This window comes from Stegastes partitus, unplaced genomic scaffold, assembly GCF_000690725.1.
Source record: "Stegastes partitus isolate 25-593 unplaced genomic scaffold, Stegastes_partitus-1.0.2 Scaffold723, whole genome shotgun sequence".
Lineage (NCBI taxonomy): Eukaryota > Metazoa > Chordata > Actinopteri > Pomacentridae > Stegastes > Stegastes partitus.
In genome coordinates, this window is record NW_007578454.1 from 195,185 (window position 1) to 215,488 (window position 20,304).

At 41.0% G+C, this 20,304-nt stretch overlaps 2 protein-coding genes across 2 annotated transcripts; one reads left to right on the top strand and one right to left on the bottom strand.

Moving 5' to 3' along the window:
- Positions 1–2,711: 2,711 nt before the first annotated feature.
- Positions 2,712–7,120, bottom strand: rnf114 (ring finger protein 114). The gene is made up of 6 exons (XM_008291181.1): positions 6,944–7,120; positions 6,201–6,351; positions 5,835–5,941; positions 3,509–3,623; positions 3,283–3,390; positions 2,712–3,188 (listed from the first exon to the last, which is right to left on the bottom strand). Exons 1-6 carry the CDS (start codon positions 7,078–7,080, stop codon positions 3,123–3,125), a joined length of 684 nt encoding a protein of 227 aa, XP_008289403.1. The 5' UTR covers positions 7,081–7,120; the 3' UTR covers positions 2,712–3,122.
- A 548-nt stretch (positions 7,121–7,668) lies between these two features.
- Positions 7,669–15,907, top strand: spata2 (spermatogenesis associated 2). Its single transcript, XM_008291182.1, has 3 exons — positions 7,669–7,729; positions 8,759–9,594; positions 10,840–15,907. The coding sequence occupies exons 2-3, from the start codon at positions 9,244–9,246 to the stop codon at positions 12,187–12,189; spliced, it is 1,701 nt and encodes a 566-aa protein (XP_008289404.1). The 5' UTR covers positions 7,669–7,729; positions 8,759–9,243; the 3' UTR covers positions 12,190–15,907.
- The last annotated feature ends 4,397 nt before the right edge of the window (positions 15,908–20,304 follow it).

The window sequence follows — 20,304 nt, forward strand, 5'->3', positions numbered from 1 at the left end:
TTAACATGTGGGATTCTGCTGGCTTTATCTGGGAGTCACTCAAAAGTGTGCAATATCAACAATATTACAAATCTGTTGACTGAACACGTGCTGTGCTCATCATGGCATCTTGGGAACAATGACAAGGTATCTATTGGAGGGCATGAACCTACAAATTTAGGGGACAGTGCCGCCTTCACAGGAGACTTATATAAGGTGAAAGAGGAGGTTTACAATGCATTGAAGGAAAACAAAAGGCTGGTGGAGAGGTGTCTTGGGTACGGTGATGGTACGATGCACTTCTAAAACAAGCCACCGTCCCCACGCCTCTCGCTGTGTGCCTTTGGGCACATGTAGCATTAATTGCTGCCTCTACAGAGCCTGCAGACTGCACATACCATCTACCGCTCGCATCAAAGAAACCGCACGCTGAACTTTATGAAATTTTTATTCAATGTGTTCACTTCTCTTCCTTTTTTCCCCTCTCTTTCTTCCTATTCCTATTCCCCACCTTGGCCCCCCTCTCGCTTTTAAGCTGCGCCACCAAACAAGACAAGAAAGACTTCTCCCTGCCATGTTTTTCGGCTCGACTTCCTTCCTGCCCAGAAGCACTCAAGTATCTCGTTAGTTCTCTCACAGCTAACATCACTCCTCTATCTGCCAGGAGCAAAAAAACTGATTGGGGAGGAGGGGGGGGGGAAATAAGGAGAAGAAAAGATAAGAACAGGGGGGGCGACATCAAGAAGTTTGGTGTGCGAGATTCTCTGCAGAGCTAAGGTGTTAAACCGTGATACCATTTAGCTACAGTAATTACAGATACAAAAAAAAGCAGAAGAGAGATGAGAGGGTTTTCTCTCCCTGTGGACAATGTACACCAAAGGGCCTAAGTTTCATCATGAACTTAGCAGATACACGAAAACACACATTGCAAGATCGTTGCTGGTATGACATGACACTGCCCTGATTTCTAACACATGAACAAAGGTTTGCAGAAAGCTTGCTTTATTTAATATATTCCACGATTAGTTCTTGTCACTATCGCACACCTTTCGCCTGATTATGACAACTGAGCAAATCCAGCTCCCGATGCACATCGGTTTCCTTTTAACTGCTGCCTCTCTCACACACACAAACGCACACTGTGTGGTCATCCATCAGCAGTGAGTGTTGTTTCTTCCCCCACACGTCTCATGCACACAGGTATAAATCACTGCGCCTGATTTCTGGGGCCAGGGTTTAAATAATTAAAGAGCTTTAATTTATCAGGATTTAGCACCCCCTGACAGTAGGGCTGACAAAAGAGAATGAGAGATATATTGAGAAAGAAAGAAAAAAAAAATAAAATCAGTATACATTAGAAACACATATAAAAGTATTACACATTTTACTGGAGAGAAAAAAAATGAACATCTAGGCCTAAGTGGAACCGAAGACTAGGTGAAAAGGCATTAAGGTTCTGCTCTAGAGCTACTTAATCTGCGTGTAAGAAGTTTTATTCACCGGTTGGTAGAAGACAAATGCAATGCAACTGTGTGAATATTTGTACTACTGTATGTGATTGATCTGAGACACTTACAAGCCATTGAAAAACAACATTGATGTCAAATAAAAGACACAATTCACATTTAAAAATTAAAATAAAACAAACAAACTAACAAAAAAAAAAAAACACCCAGTAAAAATTAGGCAAAGTCAAACTGAATCTTCTTTTAACTTCACATGCTGTCAGTTTTTGGAGGCATACAAATAAAAAAACAATAGATGTTTTTCCAGAACTTTTGAGGAGGTGAAGAAAAAAATATGAAAGCCGCAACAAACTGGAGTGTTTTTTTTTTTTTTTTTTTCCTTTTGTAAAGACCATCCAAGACACTGGGCATGAGAAACACACTACAGCAAGTTACATTTAATGTCTTAGGTCATGTCACTTCATCAACTGCCTACAAGTAAAGTTGTGGTGATTGTGTTGAAAATGTGACAAATAACCAAATTAAAACTTCAGTTTCTAAGTACCAGTGACAATTTTGTATTCTGCATTTGAGCAAAACTAAGCTGGACAACAACACACTTGAATAAAACACATTTATAGAGTGGAATCTATGTTGAATTATGTCTTGCAAGAACCAGGAGGCTGGTGAGGGCCAGCGGCTATTGTGGGTGGTCAGAGGAAGATAGAACTCTACTGCCCTCATGTGGCATTAAACATGCAAATAAACTGTCTCCAAAAAATAAAAAATAAAAAAAATCAGCAAACTGATGACCACGCTGATGTTCTCCTACTTGCATCTTACGATTTACTGGATGAACTATTAGCCCTATGAGTTTTGGAAGTCAGAAACAAGATCTACCAGCAGGCACAAAGACATAAGGGAGAAACATTACAATAAAGCAAACTGCCATCTCTGGCTTTGTTTGACCCTCATATTATTTATTCTTTCCAGTAGATCTCTGAAAACAGAATAAACTCATTCTCTCTCTCTCTCACATACACACTTCACCCAGAAACAGCATAAAAAAGACAGATCTGCTGAAACACTCTACTCTGAAATAAACAACAACAAAAAAAAAAACTCCTAAATCTCGATTTCTCTCTTGAGAGTAAACATGCAGATTCACTCTTAAGTTGAATATTATATATTATTGTTAACATTACTTGACGACTTCACTGAGTGAAGTTTGTCATTTTGCTGGCAATAGTTAGCCACCTAGTGGTCAAACCCTCTCATAACATCAAGTGTTGACAATGGGGAATTTTAATCACAACTTTGGAAGTGTTTGGCTATATGACACCATGTCATTAATGAACAAACAGCTTAACAAACATAGTTTAGTAGATATTCAACAAACTATCAAGTCTACAGACTCAGCTGGGGGGAAGATATTCACACCAGAAACACAGTATTACTCCTAAATCAAACGGTACAATATGTTTTGTTTTTAACCATATTGCATTTATTTTTTGAATAATAAACCTATAGATTCATAGTTACAATACCAGTTCCCTATGAAAATAATTACCCATAGTAATTCAGTACCACCATCCTCATGCTAGATGAATGACGATACAGTGTGTTGTTCTGTCTTTTTAAGACCATCTCCCCTTCACTTCACTGGATTCCTCCTCCTGGTGAATTGTTCTTCACACTTCAGTTGTCCAAAAGGGAGCGCTGTAAAGCCTCCTGAATCATTGTGTGCTCGTCTGTGGAGTAATCCTGCCACGTGTGAGGAGACAATAAGTCGATTAAATGAGTTGATTGATCATTTATTGACAGAACATCAGCAACAAAAGTGCTTTACTTTACTTACAACAAATGTATCATAGGAGAAAGTGTGTCTGATCTTCAGGTGCTGGAAAAAGTCTGCACTCCTGTAGTTAGGGTCCCCCCAAGGCATTGAGGCACAGATAGGACACACCTAAACAAAGTGGGAGTGATAAAACATTATAAACTTATTATTAACCATGGCTGAATCCAGAAAGTGTGTGGAATCTAAGAACAAGCGATGGAAGAACATCGCAGTGAGGATTTCGTACCACTTGGCGTGCATCTCGAGCATGTTGGGTAGTGCAATGCTCAACCAGGCCGTCCTGATCGAGGTTCTGGCAGTTGCAGTAGGGGCAGGTGAAGGTGTAACGATTTGGCACTGGACTGTGGGAACGAATCAGAAATAATATGTTACACTAATGATTTATTATACACATTTTTTTAACAAAGAGTTTTGTTTCTCTACTACGGAGTATTGTACTTTGGATGTAATAGAAACTAAGATGTTTGATATCTTTTTTTTTTAGGATGTAAGAGCAGTTATTATCTGAGATTGAATCTAAAATAATAGAAGTCTTTTTATGGTTTTAAAAGCTGCCTTTACAGCAGAGCAATACCATTTTCTGAATCAATCCAATTGGCTGAAAATCAACTACAAAGGCCACTTTCTGATTAGTCATCACATCCCTGTTACAGCTGACAGTTTCTCAAACTATCTCATTTGTAATTATCTCCAGAAAGTATAGCTGTCAGAAATATTTACCTTCTGAATATAAAGCGGTGCCACCTCTTACATCGCAAGAGTTTTGGCCATTTTGACTACAGGTAATCGTAACAGTCAAGGAATTCATCACTGTATACATTCGAGTGTATGCGCTCTACTGGAAATTTGTGATTCTGTGCAATTTTAATTTGCTTAACACAGAGGACACACCAATCTTCCACAACTCCAAAAGCTTATTTTGGGGTCTAAATGAAATCTTGTACTACAGAGCCACTTACTTATGGGTTTACCCTGCGCTTTCATTGATTTGAGTACAAAAGGAATGTGCGATATGATAAGACAACTGAGAAGTCATGCAGATGGTTTAACTTGAGTACATGAAGTCTTTGTTGGAAAAGAAACTGTTTAAAACTTACATTTCCTTGGCCACATCAGATTGTATCCACTGAACAACAATATACTGTCTTATACATATTCTACATAAAACAGTGGCAGGAAAATCTGAGCAAGAATCTTGCTTTAAGGTTCTTGGTCACAGTTTGTAAACTATTTTTCCCCCATTTAGTCCATTCTTTTATCCTGTTAACCTCCTAAAACTGTGTTAACTGTGATGCCGTGTCTGAAAGTACCCCCACTTCCTAAAAATTGCACAACAAAAATACAGCCCGCAGTATATAGCAGCCTCAAAAAGTCCCTTCTACTTTTGTCAAAGCAAATTAAATAAAATCTCACAATGCAATGTTACATTTTACGAAGATCTATTGATAGGCATCCGGAATGAAAACAGCCCTGTGATCAAAAAAAAAAAATGCAATGGTGTGTGTTTGTGGACGTGTGGTAATTAAGGCACCAGCGAGACATGGAATTTGATCCAGGAAGTAACAGATTTACTGGTACATAAGGGCCAATCAGACACCAAAACACTGCCAACAGTTTAGAATACCAGAACGCCACACAACTACGTTTTCATTCTGTAACGTATACCTTTGGTGCGTTTATGACGAGCTTCCACATTAGTCTGGTGGTTTAGGAAGCCTTAACTTTAGGAAATGCTGCAGACCCCCAGGATTCATTTAAGTCTGGAACGGCAAAAACTGTAACTTCTGGAAACAATGACACAGTCGCCCACATTTGCTTTCTGATTGGATCTTATCAGTCACTATGTGTCCTTCCTAGATTCATCACGTTCCAAAAAAGTGCTCCCAGTTCTGCTCAAATATGTTGCCATACTTGTTTTATAACAACTCCCGATCCGTTTTCTGCTGCAAGAACCGCCTTATTCTCCTGTGTTATCTTCACTAACAGTTCCACCTAATCATTGATCCAAGCAAATAAAATCTCTGGTCCTCCCTTTCCTCCTTGCAGTTCTTCCTCCACAGTATCTTTTACATTAAGCAACCAATCCTTTGCTTACTGTCTGTACTGGCACACGCATGGCTAGTGTACACGAACAGGCATATATGCGTTTTCAGATGTGTCTGTATGGACAAAGATGATTTCTGAAATGGTGCCAAAACTCTCATCTGGGCAGAAATCATTTTTATTTTAATACGCAGTGTAAAAATAGCAATGTATTAGTGGCCATGTAGCCTAAGACAGGATTTTACGACTCTGGAAAGTCATCACAGAAACAATTACTTTATTCTTTGTCACAATAAACTTTAGGTAAACTGCTGACATGTGACATTTTATGTTACAAGGAAATGTAAAAGAACTGTGAGTTTGAATGTATTTGCATGGCCAAGATAGTGTATTTTCCTTTTCACTTTCCTACCCAAGTTTGATCTGACAAATCTCACTTAACTGTGCACTACGGTGTCAAATAATCAAGCATTTATTGTGTAGGGGATAGTGAAAAAGTTGCCTCTTACCTGATGATGGCAGGCTGGCTCTGGGCAGTGGTCCTCACTCCCTCCTCAATGTACTCCTGGTATTTTGAACAGGCGGCAGTGTGGCTTCTCATCTGAGAAAGGCCAACCTTGTAAAACAAAACACACAACAGTAACTATCACTGCATGACAAGCATCATGTCATTGCTGTCCTGTGTTTGCAACTTGAAGTCTGCTACTGTGTGAATATAAAGATCGACATTCTGACTGAGTTAAAGATCAAGTTTGTGCATATGTTGTTGTTGCATCTTCAGCCTCCTGCATTGGAGTGATCTGTCTAAACCCTTGCATGTTTGCAAACGCAGTTCAGATGCTTTATTGTAGCTTTTACACATCAATAAAACATACCTGAACTCCACATCCCTTGCAAGCTGCCACAGATGACTGGATAAGGGCCTCTAGATCAGCAGCTTTAGTCCAGTGGCCCAGAGTGGCCCGACATACTGCACACACAGGCTTTTGTGGACGCAAACATTCCTGCAAACAACTCTGGCAGAACCTGCAAGAAAACGTGCGAAGGATTGAGATGACGATCAAGACAAGGAAGGAGACAAGTTTTAATTGTCAGTTTTAATTCAGTTCCTGGTTACCGGAAGGCGACTGTTTTACAAGCCTTATAACTATTTTTAGACTGACATTAAAATACACCGTCTGACAAAAGAGAACAAACGCTGTCATTCGCTGGAAGATTCCGCTGATGCTTCTCACAAGAGCTTCCTGTAAATCCGATGGAAAGTCCCCACCTCAGGAAGAAGCAGGGACTTGTAGTCCTGTACGGCGGTTTCATGTGTTGACGCAATAGAGATACAAACTACAACTCCCAAGTGAGGCCTCCTCTTTGATGTAAACAAAACTGAAACTGATTTAGCAAGCTGCAATTGGTTTTTGCCAGATATTCATGTGAATAAAACAGAATTACAGGGTCACAACACAAGCAGACACACACACGATCGGTGTTTTGCAACTGTGGTGCGGCGACATGTTTGAACTCGAGCCTTTTTCTCCATTGTTTTTACCTCGTATCAATGCATCGCTGGTGGCAGACGTGAGTTAAGGGGGAGGACGAGCGAAAATAAGGCAAAAATACTCACGTATGGCCGCATTGTGTTGTTACAGGACTCTCGAAGATTTCCAGACAAACTGGACAGACGAATTCTGACACGTCGCTGCTCCCGTCGGAGACGTTTTTCTTGTGCTGTGCTGCGCTTAACCCTCCGAGCATCGCCATTTCTTTTCTTCACTGAGTCAGTCCCCCACCAGCACCAACCGTTCCCGTGACGACGTCACCGGGTTCTGGTTCTTTTTTAAGCACGAGGGCGGAGTCACCCAACAAAGTAAAACCCACGATAACAACATGCATTATACGGCAGTTATTTTTTAGAATAAAGCTTTTCAGCATTATTAACTAGTAGTGACAATACAGCCATTGTTAATGCAAAGTATTCAGAGTTACAAGTGATATTTTTTCTCACCTATTTATCTGTCGATTCTCTCATTTAAATGTAATAAATACATCTTTTGTGCAGAAAATTTCAAAGTTAAAACTTTAAGGATCTTGTTTTGCCTTGCAGCCGCACAGGTATTGACAATGACATACACTAGAGAAAAAAGTGTCTAATAATGTCCTAATATTTTCTGTGACAAACTGCACACATTTCTGTTTTCCGAAAAATGCAACAAAGCAAATGTAGCGTAAGTGACACACAAACAACATCTTGGCGGTGATGTTTATTAGTTGGGGTCTCTGCATCCCTTCTTCCTTAGCACGTGGGCCCTGATGCTGATGAACTGTCAGGACAGAGCGCATGCGTGTTGCGATGATGGGAATTTCCAACAGCTGAGGAGGCGTAGCTAGCCGTGGCTAGCACTTGTTAAAGGTAAGATGTGCGGGTGGTGGTGATTTTGTTTAGAAAACGGGCGCGATCTCTTAGCAGAAGCATTGTAACAATCGGTCGTACAAGAGGCATGGCGTTTATATACAGATATTTGACTCTAAATCAGCGAAAGATCTGTATGTAGCGATGGAACGCCCTGCTAGCTAACAGCATTTAGTAGCTAGCCAGCTGCGCTGAAATGGGCGTTCACTGCTTAGCTTATACTCAGTTGGGGGCCCATGCCAGTGACAGCATCGGGTTTGACGGGTTTGAGAGTCATGAAGAATTAATATACAAGCTGGCTGAGTGTTTCTCTTTGCCGCCACTGGTCGCGGCGAGCTGATTTTGTTTTAGTTGATGCGCAATAGTAAGGCATGGTGATGCTGATGGCTGTTGCTTGCTAGCTCGCTTAACGGATGTTCGCTAAGGTTGTAGGGGATCTGGGATCTGGGATAGCCAGCCAGCTTGCCTAAAAACGTGGAGCAGCTTTCTTCCTGTGCCGTGGTTCTAGCCTCACAGCATATTTTAGTCGTACGAGTTTGCAGATGTCTATTTTGCGTTTTGAGTTGTGGCTAACTGAAGCTAGGTGCACGCTACTATGGTTTACAGGCATGCAGTGCCGATAGCTCACATATTTATTGGCGCAAAACACAAACGCAAGACAAAAGGGACGTGTCTGTCAGCAGTGAGTCTCAATCCTGTTTGTATACACACTCATGGCCCTAGGCATGTATTGGTTGCATACTTCATGATAATAATCAAGTCCAGCTTCTCAGCTGTAATAACCCATACGATGCATCTTCTCATCATCCCACTCACAGTACAGCTACTGTCTCAGAATAGTGATGCCTGTGCACCTTCTCTCTTATCTGGCCTATCAGCTTTTCAAACCCCTCTCCGTGATGGATACAAATACAAAGCATTTTGGACCATATAATCACAGAGTTAGTGGAAATAAATGAATTTCCTTCTTTGTCTGTGCATCATAATCACAGATTCTTGTTTTTATGATGCTCTCTTTTGTCATTACAGCTTGGCGATGGCTGAGAAGAATCACACCATCATGAATGTGTCTTCTACATGAGTGACCTTGAACTCTACGCATGCTGAAACCAAGGGAATAAATACGACTCTGCATTAACAGAGCGTGAAGCAAAAGTTCCTCCTGACTTCATCTTGCATGACATAGGCCTGTTTGTCTGGAAACAAGTTGGGCTTTGAGCCAATGCCAGAGATGCCCGTGCAAAGGCATCCCGACAGGCTTCAGCCTAGCTACGCCAACTGAAAGCACCAGACAACTGCATCTCTTGTTTGAAGGATGTGCTGCTGAGTGGATGCAAAGTCTCACTCCTCTTCCACCTCTCCAAAACATTAACATTGAGTGTGTGCCAGTGTGTACAGTGAATTATGGTGACCAAAAATGGTGCTTGAATGTGGCGTCCTGGTGCAAGGTATGCTAAAAGGGACGAGGCTCTTTCAGAAAAGTATAACAGCTGACTAACAGTCTGCTGCCGAAAATGGATGCCAAGTTAAAAGAGGACCTGTTTCGGAGGTATGTGACGGCACTGGAGAGACGTCTGGAGGAGGGAGGGGAATACATGGGGACTGGAACTACACCAGAGGTGGACAAAAGCAGACACAAGGACAGTGAGGCCCTACTCTCCACAGCCACAGCCCTGCTTGGAGCCTACCAGCCAGATCCGGGACAACGGTTCCGTATGGTGCGTTTCTATGAGGTGGTGGAGAACTCGCTCCGCTGTCAGAGAGGGGGCAGCCTCAAGAGCCTGGAGAGAGCATTCCACACCCTGGAAACCATCTGCACCAACCTCTTGCTCTTCCCCTGGAAGAAGGAGTTCAGATGTATTAAGGTGAGTTTAGTTTAATCACAGGCTTGTAATATTACTCGTGCTTAAAGGTGAGTTTAAACCTGACAAAAAGTAATATTTAATTTTTGTTACACTGGGTATAATAGAATTAGTCACCCACTGTCAATATTCCTCTCAGAGAATTTCAATAACTTCCCAGTGGACCAACAACAAAGACACACAGGTTGTACCTCTGTGAGTTCTCACTCCAAAGGTTGGCCAGAGATAATTCGTGTTTTCCAGGATAGCTGTTCCAGGCAGTATACATTTACATGTGAGTTATCAGTGGCAAATCTTTCATCGCCTTCATGTGGAAACAAGATGTGTTTTTCACATCTCCGCTTAGTTCACATGCTCTGATGTCATAGCTGGTTACAAGACTGTGCTGATCTTTGAACACTGAGGTGTGTAGAGGCATTGCACGATCTTCAGAGGTTCATGGTGATTATGTTTGCGCAACAATCTTTTTCTTGAACTGTAATACCAGCTCTTTATCACCATAGTTGATCAGTTATCTAACGTCTGCTGTAACAAATGCAGTAACATGACTAACCAGGATGGCCAACTGACTAATTAATTACAATATACTCATATTAAAGTGTGCAATAGTTAGCATACACAAATACTCCTCATGTTTTTCCTTATATTTTTTGTCTAACAGTTTAGTGTGTTACAAGTATTTATTGTCTAATTAAAACACTTTGTGTATGTAAACTAAAGGGCAGAAAAAAGAAACACATTTGAAACTTGCTATGTCTCTTAAATTGCTCAACATATAAAAAAAAAACAATAACTGGAAACAACTTAATATTTCCAATCCTCTTGAAAGTTTGTTTACATCTGTCATTTTAGTAAACACAAAGTTGAAAAAGAGATATGTTGTCAATTATGATCAATGATGAAACAAAACATGTTTTTCTTCCAGTGTAAAACCAGTTATCATATTTAGTTATTAATTATGTATTGAAATGTACCTCAAATGATGATTTGATCTACTTCAAAGAGATGATGATTCAAGTTTTAAAGTTATTTTGCAGTTTGTAGTTTTGTGCAGGTGTTGATCTGTATTCTGTCAAACAAAGTGATGTATCTAACATGTTCTCATGTGGTTCTAATAATGGTTGACCAAATATCGCTGTAATATCGCAGAAGTAACATGAGGTCAATTTTATTTTAGATTTCAGCTTTGTCATGTCAACCCATTTTAAATGACAGACACTCATGCTGATTAACCCAATTCTCTTTTAGACCTTCACTGGCCCATATGTGTACCATCTGCAGTCTGCCATTTCTGATGCTGAACTCCGGTCTCTAATGCGCACCATTGGCTACGCCTGTGACCATGATTCGCAGTTCCATTTGCAGGATCACCCAGGAGGCGTAAATCATCTCCGCCAGTTGGCATTTGAGCTCTTCCTGGCCCAGGCAGAGTGTCGTCTTCTGGGAGAGGTAGTGGCTCTGGCCCGTGGTTCAGCTTCAGAGCTGGAAGCCCTGGAACTCCGCAGAGGTTGCAGAGATGATGCAGCTGGCTGTGCCGAGGCACTGCGCAGACGCGACAGCCTTGGGGCAGATATGGCTAGGCTGTCTGTGCGGCCGCTGGATATAGAGAGGCCTCATGCTCACCACCTGAGGCGAGGTAGCCGACCGTCTAAGTCTGTGGATGTTACAGATGGGGCTGGTCACTGGCACGCAGCGGTTAGCAAGCCCGTGTTGAAGGCCTCATTGAGTCTAAGGAAGGAACCTCTGTTTGTGGATACAGAGGAGGATATGAAGGATGAGATTATCAGGCCCAGCACCTCAGCATCTCTTTTCTCTGTGGCAGCTCCACCTTCCTATAGCCCTGTTGCAGATTTTTTCCCAATTCAGTCACCTCCCCCGGCCGATCCCTACACATCTTACCATCTGTCTTCTTTGGATGAGATTGACTTGTACACAGAGAGGGGTGGAACGGGAGGAAGGCAAACTCCATCTCGACCTCCATCCAGAGAGCCTCGAGATGCAAGGGATGGGTGGCTGCTCAAAGCTCACGGTAGTGTGAAGTGCCAGGGCTGTGGACTGGGCTGCTCCACAATGGCCTCCTGCCAGAGGTGTGACATGATCCTCTGTGCTGCCTGTCATGATGTGGACCCCTCCCCTTGCTGTGGCCTCCAGGACTACCACCCCAAATCTCCACGGCCCCTTGATGGATACATTCCCGTCAAGGAAAAGCTCTCTGTCTACTCAAACACTCATTCCCACTCCCATCTCCATCCGCACCCCCTCACACTAACCCACTCTCATTCTCATCCCCACCCTCACCCCCAGATGGTGGAGAAACCCCTCATGTCCACTAAGCTGTTTCCAAGCAAATCTGTTGCCTTGACAACACCAAAGGGAGGCAGCAGTGAGCGACTAAGCATGGGGGGATCGCGATGCGGGTTTTGCAACAAGCCAGGTGCATCACACACTTGTGTGAACTGCTCGAAGGTGTCATGTGACTCGTGCATGGGCTTGTATGCAAAGGATATGTGCACGCGAAAGAATCCTCAGCACAGCTTTGTGCCCAACCATCAGCTCAACTTCAAATCTGGCACCATATCTCACCTGGTGTACCGATGAATCAGGCAGACAGAATATATATATATATTTTTTCTCCCTCCCAGTCCCCTCCCTTAACCCGCAATGTAGTCTTGCACTATTGCTTTAGCTTCCTTCCTGCTTAAACAGTTCATTCACTATCTTCCCCTGTATCTGATGGTCTTTTCTCTAACCCCCTCTTGAACTTTGTACATTTTCTCTTACTGTCAGTAGGGCCGTGGAATGCACATGCCACAGAGAGCCATATCGTCTGCCCATCTCTCTGCCTTGTATAAGTTCAGGCCTTTTATCTATTTCTTCTTCCTTTTACCTTGCTACCTGCTCTTGAGTAGTCATGTGATGTTGTAGCGCTTCCCAAATTCCTCAAATTTTGCCCTCCTCAAAAGGGAAACTGGAGAAAAGAGAGTTAAATTCTCATTTTTTGAATGAATTCCGTCCAAATGAACATTATACTTTGCCTAACTTCTCAGCTAAAAATTCCTCTAATATATAAATATAAATATAAATATATATATATAGTATATATATATGTGTGAGTGAGAATGTATGTGTGTGTGTGTGCGTGTGTGTGCGTGTGGAAAAGACCTCTGAGCTTGCATTGTGATAAAGGAGATCTTTTTAAACTTGAAAAAATGTAGGGAAAAAGAGAAAACATACACTGGAAGTCAATAAGTCAATAGTATATATTTTTAATCTCTATTCTCTAGAACAATGTGAGACTGTTAAATGGGCATGAGGTCTGGCATTGGGATTTTTTGGGGTTTCAACTTCTGTATGTGGGTGCGGGGTGGGAGATATCTCAAAGGGACATATTGAGACAATGGTCAGATGCCATATATTCTATTTAAAAGATTATGCCTTGTAAATTAACCCTCAATTGTTTCTGGTTACACGACTGAGATTTAAATGCTGCTGTTGACTTGAGACATTGAAGATGTGTGGCGTTGATTTCTTACTGGTGGTTGTGTCAGCTCCAAGCCCCCCTCCCCTCCCCCTCCCATCCCCCCTGTCCATTACACTCCTTAAGCCCTCATGGTTCATGATGTTGTAGTGCCCCCTCACCAGATCAGTGGTTCAGTGTCAGTCTCAGGTGGGGTCACAGGAAGTCTCACGCTGGGCCACGAATCAAGTGATCACGGTTCTTAGACAATGTGTGAGCCTACTGATTGGTTTTAGGCAGTATGAAAGAATATACTCTAACATGGTTTCTGTCTACCTCAAATGGCTTCAGCTTATACACCCAATTTGACTTTGTGGTTTCAAACTAGCCCTGAAAACCTAAGAATTGCTGTATATTTATTACATGATTTCTTCTGTAATTTGCAAACTTTTTTTTGTTTTAGCAGGAAAACATTCACTCTTACAATCAAGTGAGTCAGTCACTTTTAGAGGTTAGCGAACGTTATTTATTTTTGTGAGATAATCCTGGGCTTTCTTTGTGTGAACAACAATTACAAAGCTGTCTCATCGTGCAGCTGGTTACGGTTTGTGTCTGCACAGGTGACGGAGAAGAAAAACGTCAACTATAATGCAATTTAGTACAATAGCAGCGCATCAAATACTTGTGAGGCTTAATCTGTCAGCAGGATAATTTTGAACCTGCATTTTGCGACAGTGTCCTGAATTGCATTGTACTGTAATTTGTCTCTTTTTGTCCGATTGGCAAAATATCGCAGCCAAAGAAACCACACGATATGTTGCAGGCCAGTATAACACTACCACAGATTCAGAGCTGAACAGTCTTTCTTACACAGTAAAGACGTAACAGTTGCAGCTTTGCGAACAAACTATTTATCTATTAAACTATATTTTGCAGGGATTTCTGTGAAGTCCATCTTTCTCAGCTACTTATGTGTTCACATTTTAAAAAGCCCCTTCTGTCCTATGTTGGAAACTAATGAATTCATTTATTAGTAAACTTCAAAAGGCCTTTTTTTTTCTCATCACAATATTCTGCCTACATTTAAAACCAAGAGTCAGAAATTTAGTGGGCAGCTTTAGCGTTCAGACTTTCTTTCTCCATGCAAGGGGAGAATTTTTTGTATATCGCAGTTGGTCGTCACAAAGGGCTAATTTAAAATCACATTTCATTGAACAAAAAAAAAAGTCTGAGTCAGGGTTATTTTGACAGACTACTTAGGCTGCTGTAGCCTTTATTTTCTGTCAGGAATAACCTCTAAATGCCTTAAGCTCATTCAGCTGTCTTATCCTACAGTATTTAAGTTTCTGATGTAGTCATTTACTCTGCTTTGTGGTTTACCAGCCTATAGGTTAAACATTTTACATGTTTACCAGACTACACAAACTTAAAGCAGTTCTGTGATAGCTAAGGAAAGACTTCAGAGTAATCTAAAAGTACACATAAGCTTATGGGTAGGTTTGTTTTTTTTTTTTCAAACAGAGCATACCTACCATGTGTATTTACAGAATTATGCAGCAATTCAAACATTGTACACCTATATAAGGGTTACTGTCTGTAGTAATAACCATGATTTGCTTAGAAGTCAAATTTGGTATCTATTTTTGTTTGCTGACAGATAAACACACATAGGTTTCAGGAAACTTCTTTTCATTCCTTCCCTTCAAACCTGAAATTTGTGTTTTGTGTCTTCATGTGTATTAATCGAAACATAAAGAAGGGATGTTTTGATTCCAGTTGGATGTAGTTTAAAGCTTCTTTGAGAAGATGTTCTTGAGTCAGCATTAGCTTACTTGGGTATCAAAAATGTTCTGAGTGACCTTAGGGGAGGTGTGCAATTTTTTCTGTTTCCATCTGATGAAGCCTTTTTTTCTTTTTTTTTTTAAGATAGTTTGAATATTTATCATAGATATATTTCAGTTTCTCATCTCTGTATGTAAATCATACCAGCAACAAAGACAACTTTCAGAAGTATTGAGCCATGTTGCAAGAGTGATCATATTGCCAAATGAAGAACAAATATCTTACTGGAGTAGAAAACGAAATCCTGTGGCTTGCCTGGATGTACAGTTAATGTAACATAAATCTGTGATTTTGCTAAAGTTTAACTTTGTGTCTGTAGATGTTGGCCTTTTTAAGAAGCCCAGAAAGAAAATCATCAACATAGATACCTACTCACACACCATGGGATGTGAATTTGACTTGAAACAGTGGACTGATAACTTGTGTAGGTCACTACAAAGGGCTAAACAGTCTTCAGGGCTGCTGCTAAGTTTGTGGGCACTGTTTTAGTGAGAAACTGACTTGTCATAGATAAATATCTAATGTGGAGATTACATTCATCAGTGGATATGAATTACTGATGCTGGGGAAGACAAGCATAATGGAATACATCGAGCCATTTTAACATGATTGGTTTAACCCACGCCGGACACACTCAAGTCATTGTGGAAGTCAATACTCCCTTTACCTCTTTGTGTGTTTATCTTACTGATATTAACAGTGGTGGTGTAGTTAGGCAGCCTCTTTACCATTCCCTGTTTCCCCTAACCTTTTTCTTGGCATGCTCTGTACAAGGACCATACCCATATCCCCCCTCCTGACCCTCCCACCCCCACCCACCTTGGCACTGAGGATCATTGCACAATGTGTATGTGAAGGGGTATGGACCTTACGATCAATATGTGGGCATACATGGGGTGGAAAGGGAAAATAGCCAAAATTGTTAATTGGTGAATATATATGAGATGAAGAGAAATGAAATGAAACAAAACGTAAATGAGATTTTATAAAATAATTTCAAGAATAAAATTCTGAAAAAACAAAGTGTCGTGCCTTGAGTTTGATTGAAAGTGGGTTTGTGGCCTTATTGAACTGTCAAATGCAACATGTGCCGAGAATTTCTTGTCTGTTTTTGAACCACAGTGGATCGTTTTTTTTTCTTCTTTGTTTTGTTTTGTTTTTGTCATCTATTAAATGGACTCTTTTACTTATGGAAGCAGTCTGTTGGAAAGGTGTGTAAGCATGGTGTGTCCCAGCGCTGTTTCGTTCAGCACTGTTGTCCACATGACGTCTCCACTCAGTTCACAGACCGACAGTAAATGTTAAGGGTAGTGAAAAGCATTTTTGTTCAACTCTCATCTCATTTTGTGTTTGTTTTTGTCCAAGCAGTTGGTTGCTTAATTCTGCATGGGTTGACATTTCCCTATATGACCAGTAGATGGCGGTAAATACTTAAAAGTAGAGTGAATAAGATTACACCAAATTTCCAGTCCTTTGGAAATTAATTTATGTGACTCAGTGAGACTTTATTAGATTCAAAACCTTTACTTGGTCTCCATGAGGACTGTATCAGTAATAATTAATATTATGATAACATGAGGTGCTTTTAAATGACAGGGTTGAGTGTATGCACATATGAAAAGCAGCCAGTATTCACTGTATTTACCACTTTTCCCCCCTCATCTGACACCAAACTGGACAAGCAGACAAAGGCAACCACAGAGTAAACAGACAAACTTCAAGTGATGTCTTTCCTCTGCATGCCATTCCCGTCTTTGTGACACCGGCTGTTGCATGGCATAGTGCACCAAAATAGATCAGGGTCAAAATACATTTTCTGAACGCTAGACAAGGCAGAGCAAGTCGGCTTCGAGGGGATACACTTTCATATACATTACAGTACTGTCAGACATAACAAGATACAAGCCAATAACGGCCAGGACAGTCATTATGCCTGTCATATTTTCTTTTACTGCTATGAAAAGAGGACGGATGTCTGCACAGACTTTGAATTTCCCTGTAATAAAACAAGGCCACTTGTGTAGCTGAAAGAAAAAAACACTAGGTTTGTGCTAATGTATTTGTTTCAGTATTCGTATGTTTGGTTTAAGACGAGTACAGCCTAAAAAAAACCAAACAAACACACTTTGCAGATATAGTTTGCCTTGAAAACAAATAAGACAAAGCTTATCTGACATGCAAGGCTTTTAGTGTTAGAGCAACATCTGCAACAAATCTCAGAGGATGTAAAAAACATGCTCACTGAATGCGAGTTTTCATGTGACCTCGACTTAAAGTCGTCCATTTGACAAACTTGATGCTATTCTTGTGGCACACAGCGAGAGTTTTGATTGTGCATCTTTGGTTGCAGCCTGTTGTTTTCTTTATTTCTCATAAGAATGTCAGACAATAGAGTTCACAAGTTGAAAAGTGGATTCCCCATTTGTACCAATAGAAGATCAGATAGAAGTCATTTTCCATGTGCTGTGCCTCATTGACTATACGGGGGGAACATTTTAAAGATGGACACCTCCTTAGGATAAACTTGCCGATGTTTGTTTTGGCTCACAGTGCTTTAACAAATGAGAACAGGAGTCTGACGCACACAGCAAATGGCCATACTGGGTATAATAACTGGATCAGTTTCTGGTCCAGTGCCTGCCTCCGACAAGCTAATGTTAGGTACAGAATAGCTGCGGCTGAGATTATCTGCAGCAGGGCGATAGTGGGGAGGGACATCAGCGAGACCTCTGCAGTGACTGAAATGCTGAGTGAGTGCCCGTCCATGCTTCCTGCATCAACCCCTCCTCTGGGACATGTCAGAACTGTGCTGACTAACAGCCTTTAACTGCCTTGAGGGGACCCAAGACATACCGAGTAAAGAACATTACTGTTCAGCAGGACAGGAAGATCACGACCGATGGCACTGCTTTCCCTTTGAATTCTCTGCCAGCGTTAAGTGGCATTAATACAATCTCAGGATTGTATATGACTTTAAATTGCAGTAGACGTGCCATATATTTAAGAACTATCTATGTCAGATAACACTTGCCACTGACAGAGACATGAAGTTGCTGAATACAAGATACTTCTGGTTATTAATAGTGTAACAGGTGGCTAACAAGCAGCTAAATCCACACCTGAACATAGATGAGACATATTAAGATTCAATCAGGAACAAGAGCTGCATGATGCGTTTCCACAGATACATGCAAGTAGGAGAGTAATTTGCATTTTAACACTAGTTAATTCATTTATTGGCCCTTCTTCCTGTTTTCACATTACTGTGTTGATTTCTACTAATTGAAAAAAAAGCATAATTTCTTTCATTATAGCCTGTGTTTTCAGCTTTTTAATATTATATATTTATGCAATATATCCAGGGGTTCAGTTGGGACAGGGCAGGGTTTGGGCGTCTCCATCAGTGTCCCAGCACCATGCACACATCTCTAGAAGTCTGCTTCATTCTCTGTCTCGCGCTGAACAAACAGCAAGTCGGCTATTTTTCTTTGACTTTATGCAACAGCTGAAGCATCACACAGCAGACAGTCATACTGACTCCAAATTGAGAGAGGGGCTGAGTGCGATTTAGATAAGTGGCACAGCAGCAGTAACTTAAGTAATTAACTCAATCTTCTGAGTGTCATTGTGATCTTAGTAGCCAACCTAAATGCTTTCCTGCGCAGCAGACAGCTGAGCTGTTGTGCACGGATTCACAGCTGCTGCAGTGAAATCATTATGAACAAGGCAGTCGTACTGAAGATAAATCCAGCACCATCAAAGCTGTTGCTACATTGTCATCTGTTTTGTTTTTATAGTTTTCTTGGAAAATCACCGTATGTTCTTTATGGCGTGACTGCAGGAGTTATGAGTGTTGCTGCTGAAATTATATTTGCATGAGTGGCATTACTACAAGTGCAATATGTGCAGTCACATAAAATGTACAACAACAGACTGTCAGCCTAATAACAACTGTTTTTAATGCTGAGCATATGAATCACTTGGGTCAGCATGGCAAGAATGTGCCTTCACTCACTAAAAGGTACAGAAAATAAAAAAGAAGAGAACGCTGTGGCTTCTTCTTTGCTTTATTTAGCTTTCAAAAACATTCAGTTTAAGACATGTGCCTCTGATTTAAGAGTATAATCGAGATCATTGGAATTTAGAATGTGCTACAAAATTAAAAAGTGAAAATTCAGCCGCTATTTTTCTGTCACAAACTATGCTATTGTTACGCTTGACATTCACATCAGCACAATGTGTGACTTGAACAGATACTTTGTGCAGTACGATCTGTGACTCCCAACCTCAAAATTTATCCCCTCGATCCCAAGTCAACCCCAAGATATTCACTTTTATTTCTGACACTTGAATATCTAGTTCCACACATTCACCATCTGACACATCCAATACAGACTGTAAAACGACTGGACTTTCTGTAATAGCAAACACATGTTGAAGGAGTTGGATCAATTTCTAGTTGCTTGGTCACAGCAAGTAGATGCAAGTTGAGGCTGCTTTTAAAGGGAATGAGTCACATCTCAGGCCCTCGAGAAGGCCATTCAGAGACTAGGAGAATGAAAACTTAAGGCAGGTTGCTACACTTTGAATAGACCCTCAGTACAACAAACAGACAAGTGCAGGACAATCAGAAAGGTCTCGGTGACTCACAGCTTTTAAACATTGCTGTCATGAATTGGGCAGTGAGGCCATCCTGTGCTTTATAAACAAGCAAAAGAAAAAGTCAAATGTTGCACAGGAAGCAACGATTTGAGCACAGGTGCAATAAGGCTTTCTTTTCTCTGTCCATGTCCAGACCCTAAATGCACTGAAGCTAAGCCGAGCTAAGCAGGTCATCGCAGCGGTGTGTTCTGCACATCACAAAAGGATGTCCAAGCGTCTCCAGGTCTGGTTTGGATTAAATGTCTGTGAAAAACAGGGGTCAGCTTCAAGAGTGACACAGAGACTCCTCACTTTATATGAGAGCAAGGCTTTAAAGTGAAGCTTCATTTCCAGGAGTTCACACAGGCACAGGAGACTGAGCCCTGCTTGGAAATAGAACGGCATGTACAAAAAAATCCAAGAAGAATTCCTTATTGTAGTAACTGTAATGGGCTTTCTCATATTTTCTAAATATTTACCCAAATTGTTTGGATGACGTTCATGCTCATCCAAAAGGTGCCACTTCTTAGTGTTTTTTTTCTTTCTGTTCTTTTTAAACAGTTCGAGAAACTTAACTTGTGGTGAACACAAAGAAGTGAATGGAAGTTCTGAGAAAGGTGATTCTTGACGTCAGTCCCTTTGTTAAGTGAACCCATGTCGACTCTGTTGTTAAGATAACTGACTTACAAACCTTGGCCTTTGTTAATGACTTGTGACTGAAGCATTAGGATGAAAAAGAGCGTTTTCACTTTTTCTGTTCCCACTCTCCTTTT

Excerpts from the sequence above, each read along its gene's own strand:
- rnf114 (XM_008291181.1), bottom strand. The coding sequence starts at position 7,080 with ATGGCGATGCTCGGAGGGTTAAGCGCAGCACAGCACAAGAAAAACGTC. Across the intron at positions 6,352-6,943 it reads ACAACACAATGCGGCCATAC|GTTCTGCCAGAGTTGTTTGC; the intron begins GTGAGTATTTTT and ends GTTTTCTTGCAG. Across the intron at positions 3,624-5,834 it reads AGCCAGCCTGCCATCATCAG|TCCAGTGCCAAATCGTTACA; the intron begins GTAAGAGGCAAC and ends TCGTTCCCACAG.
- spata2 (XM_008291182.1), top strand. The coding sequence starts at position 9,244 with ATGGATGCCAAGTTAAAAGAGGACCTGTTTCGGAGGTATGTGACGGCA. Across the intron at positions 9,595-10,839 it reads AGGAGTTCAGATGTATTAAG|ACCTTCACTGGCCCATATGT; the intron begins GTGAGTTTAGTT and ends ATTCTCTTTTAG.